Source organism: Cebus imitator, unplaced genomic scaffold (assembly GCF_001604975.1).
Source record: "Cebus imitator isolate Cc_AM_T3 unplaced genomic scaffold, Cebus_imitator-1.0 Scaffold31, whole genome shotgun sequence".
Taxonomy (NCBI): domain Eukaryota; kingdom Metazoa; phylum Chordata; class Mammalia; order Primates; family Cebidae; genus Cebus; species Cebus imitator.
The window spans coordinates 3,446,155-3,457,157 of NW_016107346.1; the positions used below are offsets into that span (position 1 = coordinate 3,446,155).

The 11,003-nt window shown below is 35.1% G+C and overlaps 1 protein-coding gene across 15 annotated transcripts in view; it reads right to left on the bottom strand.

Annotated features, from left to right (window-relative positions):
• Positions 1-1,229: 1,229 nt before the first annotated feature.
• The window catches only part of PLCB4 (phospholipase C beta 4), a 395,299-nt gene continuing 385,525 nt past the window's right edge, over positions 1,230-11,003 (bottom strand). For 11 of the 15 annotated variants that reach the window (XM_037736898.1, XM_017523963.2, XM_037736896.1 and 8 more), the window contains 4 exons: positions 8,578-8,635; positions 8,041-8,127; positions 4,947-4,983; positions 1,233-2,794 (listed from right to left, as the gene is read on the bottom strand). In XM_037736898.1, coding sequence (XP_037592826.1) covers positions 2,706-2,794; positions 4,947-4,983; positions 8,041-8,127; positions 8,578-8,635 — 271 coding nt within the window. In that variant the 3' untranslated portion in view covers positions 1,233-2,705. Of the gene's footprint in view, positions 2,795-4,946; positions 4,984-8,040; positions 8,128-8,577; positions 8,636-11,003 lie in introns of all 15 variants that reach the window. The other 4 variants (XM_037736900.1, XM_017523968.2, XM_037736899.1 and 1 more) reach the window with 2 other exon arrangements.

Consider the following 11,003-nt stretch of genomic DNA (forward strand, 5'->3'; position numbering starts at 1 on the left):
CATAACAGTCTCTCAGACCACAGTGCAATCAAATTAGAACTCAGGATTAAGAAACTAAGTCAGAACCGCACAACTTCATGGAAACTGAACAACTGGCTCTTGAATGTTGACTGGATAAACAATGAATGAAGGCAGAAATAAAGATGTTCTTCAAAACCAATGAGAACAAAGACACAACGTACAGATCTCTGGGACATATTTAAAGCAGGGTCTAGAGGAAAATTTATAGCAATAAATGCCCACATGAGAAGCAAGGAAAGATCTAAAATCGATATCCTATCATCAAAATTGAGAGAGCTAAAAGAGCAAGATCAAAATATCTCAAAAGCTAGCAGAAGACAAGAAATAACTAAAATCAGAGCAGAACTGAAGGAGATAGAAACACAAAAAACCCTTCAAAAAATAAATAAATCCAGGCACTGTTTTTTTCTTTTTTTTAAAGAAAATAAAAAAAAAAAACAACTGGAAGACTGAGTTACTCTAACTGGCAATTAATTTTTCTTCATAATAAGGGAGAATGCAGGGTTTGTGTGCAATACGAACTTATGATAACAGGTAACACATCTTTTTGTTGCACATTTGAGTTGTGTGTACATTTTAATCTTACCACAATGGATTAATGGTAAGATGTCTCAAATACTAAAATTAATCTGGATTAAAGAAAAAAAAAGTGGTTCAATGTATAACACTGGAAAATACGAATACTTATGGTGGTCTAGGAAGATGAAACGGCAGAGAAAAAATAAGAAAAATGGAAAAACTAGTAATGTCTCTCCAAAGCAGAAACAAAGAGGAGGCAAGTGATGAATTCAGTCAAGTGTTACAGAATGGTGAGCATAGCTGAACTCTTGGATGTGATATGAGTTGATGATGAGAAACCATTCAGAATTTTTAAAAATTGGCAATCCAAATGTGGTGATATTTTATTAACCATAATTTTTCATGAGATATTAGTGCCAAAAGATATGTAGTCTAACTCCACTGTTTTACAGATAAGAAAACTAAGAAACAGAGAAATTTTACAGAATTCAGTTCAAGTCATTAATAGGAGAAAAACAAGTATATTATATCTGAAGTCAACTAGATTCGACATGTTTTTTATCATTTGAGTGAAAAACATGTTGGGGGTATTAATAAGCACCCTTTGAAAATAATGATGGGATCATGTACATGAAAAAGACAAAACATTTGCTACAATGCGTCTTGGGAGCAAATACTCTTGACTAGTGTTATGTGTGTTTTAATATTTTATTAGAGAAGTTGGAAGTTTAATTTCAGTATCGATGGTATCATCATTTTCTCCACTTTGTTCAGAGGAACACACAGAATCGATTTGTACAAGCATATACAACAGTTCATTTGGTGCTGTGCCCTAAAATCAGTAATCTGATTAGTTCTAGACTACCGGGTTCCATGCGCTCCTCTTGGCTTTGGTGGCATGGCTCAATTCCCAGTGGAATACTTTTTCATGCACTGTCTGCAACTCAACTACAGCAGGCTTAAAGACCATGCAGATTAACACTGTAGCAAATTGTTTTGATATTTAACAGACATAAAAAGGTCATTTCCTGATATGAAATTCTGAAAATCCGCATAAATATTTTTGTGTAAAATTAAATTAGTTATGTATTTTTTTTTCAAACTAGAACTTGAAGTATCAAGAATGCCCACATAATTCATATACACATATATATATATAGATTTTTTCATTATGCTAAGGTCTTGATAGTCAAATTATATTCTGTGCCATACATTTATTTAACCAGTATTTATTTGGCATTAGGCTAACTGTGTCTGTATGGATTAGACATTACTGGTGCTTGTGTATCATGCAAACATAGTTCTAGTATTCCTGTTTACTAATCTTGTCATGTGGCAATACTTAGATGATTTTGCTCTCTAATGCTGTGAATTAAAGAGTGTAAATACTTTATACATGGTCACATTTACAAATGTTTGCCAATAACCACTTCATAATCTTTATGGTGTGAATTGTAATAACTGGAATTTGCAGAAGCAATTCCTATAAAGCAATGTCAGATGTAAACTTTCTTAAATGTGCCTAACAAGAGCTCTTCTCTGAGTAATGATGAGCTTTGGCACACGTACACTGCTCTGTTTTTCTATTGTTCTAATAATTTCCATAACTTTTACAGGAAAATAGCCTCTTATGGCATGATAGAGACATGGCACTTACTGATGAGGTAACTTAGATGTAGAAAAATTTTGCAAAATTATTTGTCTAGCAGACCACCACTTCTGCTAATAAATTTGTAGACAGAGTTTTCCTTTCCTAGTGCATGCACTTGCTATGAAATTGCTAATGCACTGATTTTTGTTATTGTTTTTTGTTGCAGCTCAAACATGTCCTAAGGCATCACAAAGCAGAGTTGTTAACACCAAGCTCTTTTACTTGTGATGGTATTTTATAGCACACATGTTTAAGTTGTATTATCAATGGTTAAACTCTGCCTTACTGAAATAGTAAATTTTTGTGGATTTGTAGCTACTTTTGTTTGGCCAAGGAAATGCAATACTCAAGCTGTTAAACAGAAGTCAGTCAGACATTCCAAGTCTCTGTGGTTTCAGATATCATCTTGTTTACACATAAAGGAAACAAACAAACAAAAAAAACCGCTTTCATCCATGGAGTTTGTGTTCAGAAGTTTGTGAGTGAATCTTTTGATGCTTTTGGGTTTGCTGCTTCAGTTTGCATTTTGGAGTTTCATACTACTGTTGCTGGTCTGCGGTCCATCTCGGCTTCCAATTTCACCATCTGCTGCATCTCCTTCGCCTATAACATCAGAAACATGGCCTTACGTGTGTTGAAATCCTTATCTGAAGGCACTTAACAACCCTGGCCTCTCTTCTCCCATAAATAAGATCTTGTCACCACATTCTTGATACTCAAAGTATGGTCCATGCACAAGCAGCACCAGCATTGCCTGGGACCCACTTAGAAACACAGAATCTTGGAGTCTACCCAGACCTACTGAATCAGTTAAAATCTTCATTTTAATAAGATCTCCAGGAAATTTTTATGCACATTAAATTTTGAGAAGGACTGGTTTACACAGTGCCAGGAGAACCACTTGAAAAGAGGCCGAACCACTCTCTTTATTTTTAGACTATGCCCCATCAATTAAATCTATAAAAAATTATAATTTTATCACATTTACAATAAGTATTGCTTATGTACAACTTATTTCCTAAATAGCCTGAAATTTAATTAAAAGTAATTCCCTAAGAAACTAATTGACAGAGAAGTTCAGGTGAGAGCATATTACACTGGATTGGCTGGAGTCTTCTGTAAATGGAATGTTAAGGAACATGCAGGCTTTCAGGAATCCTATTGTGCAAACTCTATCTCTGTGGGCTCTTACTTCTCTAGGGTAACTTTTATGGACTACTAGGAAGTAAGCAATGGTGAATTCAATCTTATGAGTCTAGACTGCCACTAAGACAACCAGCTAATGTGAGAAGAGGAAAGCAGGTCTGAAGGCGGCAGCATCTGGTGAGAAATACTTGCTTGGCAACACAGGAAAAAATCAAATAATACATTTCAACTTTTATTATCCAACTGGTAGCCTGGATGCTTTTGCCCAACCCAATGCATATATCTTTTGAGGAATGAGGATTGCCCATTTCCTTTTTTACTGACATGCTGCTTTGAAATAAAGGACATTTGAAAATAGAAACAAGGACCTATGAAGATATAAATCAGAGGAAGATACTGAAGCACTCTGATGTTACTACTCATGTCTGCTTAGATATTCCAACTAAATGGAAAATCACTGGGAGGGGTCTGGTTAACTCTGTAGATCACAGGAGAAGCATCTTCCAAATGAATTCCTGTGACAAAATTAATTTAACCCACAGGCTATACTGTGATTTTCTTCTTCTTCTCACTTCTCTATTTTGTTGTTAAGTTTCATTTTGGTGAGGATGGATACAATAACACCAAAGAATTAAATCTTTCTGTGTAAATTCGGGATGGGTGGTTCCCTCTACCCAGATATTTTATGTGCCTGAAATATAGTAATACTCTAATAGAGAAATGAAGAAATGGAGAAAAATATACAAACATGAAACTATGGCACAAACAGTATTCATAAAGGATGACAGTGAAACATTATCAGCACTGGAAATTAAATACTTCCATGTTAAGTAAATAGTTAGAAACGATTCTCTGTGCTTCTCCCCCTTTAGCACCTGAAGAAAGTATTGACCATGGCGTAGAAGGAAGAAAAAGAGTACATTACAAGACTATTCCAACAGCTAAGTTCTTGTATGAGTTGGGTGACTATTCCCATTTACCTGAGGCAATTCCAGTTTATGCCTGTAGTCCTAGCTATTATGAACAGAGCTGCCTTTCACTCTCAAAACCACCCTGGTGTGGACAATAAATTATATGGTCACTTGTTTATGAGGGGTGATTAGGGTCTTTGACAGTTGGGACAGCTGTCAAGAGAGAGAGCATGACAAGAGTCACTGCGTAATGTTTTTACATGCAGAGTTTCAAATAGCTCTGTCATTAAAAAACACCAACAAACTTTTAGCAGGTTAGCAGGTGCTTCAAAAATTAACTGGAGTCATATTAACATTTGTGAATTATCTGACTTTGTGACCCTGTCTTAACTGTGGTCGGTCCGAAGGATATCTGCAAATCACTGCTCGGGTTATATCTTTATTACCATGATCTGTCTCCCAGATCTGCAATAGAAAATACAGGCTCAAGTACCCTCAGAAATAATTCTCTGAAGACTTGGACATTTTGGTATGAATATCACATTAGAAATCCAAGCATGGAATAGTCAATCTTTTAAATTCAAACCCTTTAGATATATGTTATGACCAGATGTGACTCATAAATGGAGACTGCACAGAGAATACAGACGTATTTGAGAAGGAAAGCAATGTCTTGCTTATCAGAGTTTCAGTCCTACCTTGCGTTTGGGACACTGCATGACAGGATTTCAAAAGCTGTTTGTACAAAAATAGTAATGTCAAAATTGAGTCATACATACAAAACAAATAAAATAAATGAATATTGAAGTGAATTTGAGAAATGAATGCAAAACCATATACAGAAAAGCAAAAAGCTAAGGATAAAACATGTACACACCCCTCAGTGACAAACTTTCCCCTATTTGATCTCAACAGAAAAAAAAGAAACAAAACAAACAACTAATGCTTGTCATCCCCAGACTGTGCCTCTCTTCTGTGGCAGTAAGTGGAAAACCTGACCTTTAAGCAAAACCTTTTACCTGTCTTTATTAAATGATAGGATTAATGACAAAAATCAATTTTTGAGACTCGAGTGTGTGACAGTAGTGGAGCTGTTAATGTTTGAAATGGCACATGTCAAGACAGATGAGATATACGGTGTAGCTGGGAGGTCTATGAAAAAACTCAAGTAGGAAAAACATCTCCGACCTTCAGAGTTTTAAGTGAATACTTGGCTGACCAAGTAGGCAAGGCCATAAAGTGGCTTACAAATAACTTAGGAGGTGAGGATCCAGAATCAGGACCAAAACATACTGATGCTTGGTTCATTTCTGCCACTGCCTTCAATGCTGGCTTAGTTAATGGACTGAATCCACTACATGCCTTGCTTTGGAAAGGGAGATCTGGGACACTGATTAGGAGCAGGGTCACAGGAAAACAGAAACCTTTGAGGGAAATAGTATGGGAGAATGTTTAAATTTATCTCTGGCTTAGAAAAAATGTCTTGGGATGTAACAATTATTTAGAAGATTGTTATAGAAGTTTGAATTGTCTGCAGACAGAGAACTGTTCTTGCTGATGAAATGTTTACCTGGTTATGAAGGGAGCTATGCTATATAGTTCCAGACCTTGCCTTTTTATGAGGGAAGACATGAAGTCACTGTATCTTTCGCACAATGCCCATGACAGTGTTGTATTGTACAGAAAAACTGTGAATTGAGAGCTTTGTCACCTTTAAATGCCAAAAAATGTATACTAGAAAGATCTGGGATTGAATTTGCAATTGAACAGGACATATTTGTAAGGCAAAGCTTAACACGAAAATTCAAGTCCAAATTCTTTCCTTGCCTGAAGCATCAATATGATATCTTGAATGTCTTTTCCTTGAATCTCATTAAACTTTACCAAGTCTTAAGCCTTTTCATGTTCTATACTTTCCCAAGCTTTGTGACTCAAAGTATCAGTCGTGGGTGGTAGACCTTAAAAGGCATAATTTGAATTTTTGGAACAAAAAGCCAGCACCCTCCCAATACAATCCAATCAATACACTTATCACTAATCTAGTAATTTAATGCAAGAATTCTGGTGTGGCTGGAATTAGCCATGTATTAGGATAAAACTCAAAGTGATTTTTAAAAATTATGTACTTCAGCTCCAAAACTAGCAACACAAGATAACTGTATTCTCTAGCTCAGGCATACACCACTATTGTAGTGATGAGTAATTCTGAGCACATTTACATTCTTTAGTCAAACTTGTTGCTAAGCAACACAATTAATTTCTAAGTAGTTTCTTAATTTAGTTAACTAACACATGACTGTGTCTTACCTTTCACTGTGCCCGTCTTCTACGGAGAATTTTTAAAAACCTTCTCCAAGGCATCCTTATCCCTACCCATTGTTGAATCACTAAAGTGGCTTCTAAAGCTTTGGAGATGGTGGCCTTCCTTATCCTTATTCATATTCGCACCTTTCCCCCAGGAGCACTTTCTGAGAAGTGCTTTAAGAGCAAAATCACAAGCTAGGTAACTTGTACCAGAATGTGATGTGTTTATGAGTTGGTCAAATGAATTGGACCTATGGGACAATAACCATGTATTGTCCCCTTGGAGTGGACTTGCTCATGAATAGAAGCATTTAGCTGAAAAGAAAATGGGAAACATAACTAGGAAGTATGTTGATGAATAAAATTTCTGTCCACCAAAAAGTAAAGAATCTGAAACTAGAAGTCAGATTTATCTGTTACCCAATTGCCATACAAAAAAACAATTTCATAGTGTTTTTTTTTTTTTAACTTTCTCAAAGGTACTTTTTAGTATAATTCCTACTTAAGTATTCTTCAATGGGAGCCATTTACTCTGGAAAAAAACATACCTTAAACAGGACTGTTTTATAGATGGGAGAAAACAGGAAGGTACAATGTGGCACAAGTACATACTTCATCAAAACCTCTCAGTTTCTAAATTGAGTTTCCTAGGAATAATAACTTCCACACCAACTACACCTAATGAAGAAAATTTGAGCTGAGAGAGTCTGAAATTTAAACAATAAATGAGGGTCATGTTGCCATAGGAACTAGAGGGATTTCCATCAAGTCAAAGGTCACTGTGGGAAGCTGGTGGGCTGTAGCCCATTTGGAATGATGCCTACCTGTACTATGCACCAGATAAAAATACATTTATCTTGGTGCTGATATATGCCCAATGGCCTAATTAAACAGTTGGCGTTTGGATAACTCTTTATTTGTGTATATTTCTTTATTTAGTGTCTTGTGTTGCTGGGAAAAAGTACCAAGACTATGGTATCCACTCATGCTCAGTGGTTTGTAGCATGTGGGGGCTCATGACTTTAGATACCACTTGTAAATTCCAGGGAGATGTTTAAACTTTATTTTTAGATTGAGGTTGAAAATAGGTGGTTTCTCTCATTTGCTTTTAAACATAATATCCCTTGCCTGCAGTTTGCAAATTATAAACTCTTAATGAAAATGGAGAAATACTTTGTAAGTTCTGTTTTTCATCCCCTCACTTTTAGTGATTTCATTCTTAGAATTTCCAGAATTTATCCAAGCATTCTTTTTTATTTTTATTTTTTGGCACAGCTACATTCTGCTCCTGCTCCAAAAACAGGTACCTTCTTTTCTTTTTGGATATAATAAAGAAAATATAGAAATGGGCAACAAATTCTTCTATCCACCTTTCCATTACAACATGCGAGCCACTGGCTTTTCCAGGAGGGTCACTGTGGGCCATGGCATGTATATCCCAAAGCTGGCTAGATGCCTACATGTTTTTATGTATTTTAGGTAAGATACCTGCTCATTCTGTTTCTCTAGGAATTCTAGATGTTCAAGCTGGACTTTTTTCAACTGATCCATCTCTTTGGACTGCTTCATTGCGAGCTGCAAAAAAAAAAAAAAAAAAAAAAAAAAAAAAAAAAATTCTGGTAAACTTTGGGTTGCAATCTTAAAACAGGGACAAGGATGACTTGTAAGTTTATAAATTTAAGTGAAAGAGATAATTTTTTAAAAAGAAAAAAATCTCAAAATTTAGAGAGTTTAAACTCGTAATTCTTTCTGGGAAGTTCTTTCCTGCTAAAATCCTAGAAAATTATAATAGAGTACTTCCACATGACTAAACTTGGCTTCATTTACTGTATAAACCGATGCCAAATCATTACCTTAAAGATTTTAGTAAGAGATTATTTTAGCTTTCAGGAGCAGACAAGCTGGAATGTTTAATGTACAGAAAAATCAAATTAAGCAAAGTAGCTAGCGGTCTGGTGGCTAAGCATGAGTTATTGTTTATGGTTTTTTAAAGGAAGAATGCCAAAAATGTAATAAAATACTTACTCTCTTTCTTTCTTCCAGAAACTTTTTAGTGTTGCTGCTGTTTAACTCCCTGACTCGCCTAAAAGTAATGGGCACAAATAATGGTTGGCATAACATTGAATAAAATTTATATTATATAAAATAAGAAAGAGCTATATTTCTATCAAATTCTCTGGATGGAATTACTGCTTCATTTTTCTAATTTTTATTGCAGCATTTTCAAACATATAATGTACAGAGAAGGATATTTAAAAATCTGTATATCCCTCAGATTAACCAATATTATTGTTCTGCCATGTTTATCTCATATTTTTAAAGGCAGTAAACAGTTACAGATGTAATTAAAACCCCATTTGTATTATTTCTGATTCAGTTTTCCTTCTTCCTCTCTCACAAGAGGTAACCACCATTGTGAATTTGGTGTGGATCTTCTCACCTACATTTTAATATTTTAAACCACATATAGATGTGCCCATGTGTAATACAAGAGCTTCTCAAACTTTCCTGTGCATACCAGTCACCTGGAGAGATGATCAAAACCACAGACAGTTGTGCCCTCCCCCTGGAGACTTTGATTCCGTGGGCCTGGGCTGGGAGGTCTGCATTTCTAATAAGCTCCCAGGTGATGCTGATGCTACTGGTGTTATTTTGTCTGTTTCCTAAATGTATCACAGTCTGGGTTTCTTCCCATAGCTTGTCACTTAGTCTTATGTTTTAGAGAAATATCTATGTTCCAAACCACGTCATTATTTTCATCTTCCATATGGATTTTTAAATTTATGAACAGACTACACTGTTTCCTCTTTGCCATTAAGAAAAAGTAGGTTATTTTCAAATAGCGCTACAATGATGGGGTGCGTGGGCCCTATAATACCTGACACAATTGTCTGTTGGATAAATGGATGAGTGGATAAAGTGTGGTGCATATCACCTTGTGCACACAGGCAAAGGCTGCTTGAGTATATACTTAGACTTGCCAGTTGGCAGGGTACAAACAGGCTTCTCCTTCCTCCAATCCAGTCGTCCCAACTGTATTTCCAACTGCAGTGTCTAGGTGTTACTCTTTCCCTGTATCTTTGCCCACTCTTAGTACCATGACTTTTTTGTCAGTTGAATGCTCCTGTGGAATGGCATTGTTCCGTTGTTTTAACTTGCATGTCCTTGACTACTGGCAAGGTAGAGTGTTTTTCATAAGTAAAAAGACCCGTAACTTCTGGAACTTCAGTAATAATTGACAGTCTGTTCAGGTTTTCTCCATTTTCAGTCAATTTTAGATATTTGTATTTTTCAAAGCAATTCTCCACTCCATCTAAGTTTTCAAATTTATTGGTAGTTTTTTTTAATAGTAGACTTAGTTTTTCAGTGTTTTCTCTGTTGTTATTTCCCCTTTCATTCCTAACATCACTAATTCATGTTTTCTCTTTCTTCTTTACTCTTGATGGAAGCTAACTGATTTATTATCCTTTTCAAATAAGCTTTTGTTTTTCTGAATGTTCTCTACTGCATTTTGTTTTCTATTTCGTATATTTTGCTTTTTAAATTTATTATTTCTTTCCATTAGAGATCTTTGGGTTCATTCTGTTTTTCTAACTTCATATTCTCTTTGAGTGTTTAGCTCATTAATTTTCACATCTTTAAAAAAAAATACATGCAGCTAGGCTATACTTTTCACTCCAAATATCATGTTAGCTACCCTCTACACATTGATAGTGTTTATTGTCATTCAGTTATAATATTGTGCAATTTCTGTTAAAATGTCTTCTTTGACCCAAAAATGGAAGTATTATTTTCAGTTTCTATATATCTTTCTTAGTGCCATGACAAATTTTTAAATTTTATTTCTCCTTAGTTTGATAAAGTGGATACAAACATACACACAGTGTGGGTTTAGAAGAGAACTATCATTTGGTATACATAATCATTTTTTAAAAAGCCAATTTGTAGATATTTTGGAACCACCTACTACCTAATGCAAACTTACAAAGGAGAGCAGAGTAGGATGACAACACTTAACCAAAAATGTACAGTACTTGGGTAACAGACACCCTGAATGCCCTGACTTTATCACTGGGCATTGTATACATGTAACAATTTTTCTCATGTACCCCCATACAGTTGTACAAATAAAAATACAAAGTTAGAATAAATAAGTACATTTTTTCAAAATAAGATAAATTTTAAGAACCTTGCTAATTTAGTTAGCGGTAACTCCTAATTGAAGATAATTTGACCCCAGGGAAGCTAACGTCCACTTTGTAATGTATTTGAAAAAGATGGTAAAAAGCTATTAATTGGCACATTTGTCATGGTTAATTCTATATTTCACTTTGGACAGTCTACAACAGTTCAAATTAATGAGGTTTTATCATGGCTGAAATATTTGATGTTTTCAAGCTGAAGAAGATGTCATTTCCATGTATTTTGTTTAAGCAACCTTAAACAAAGTT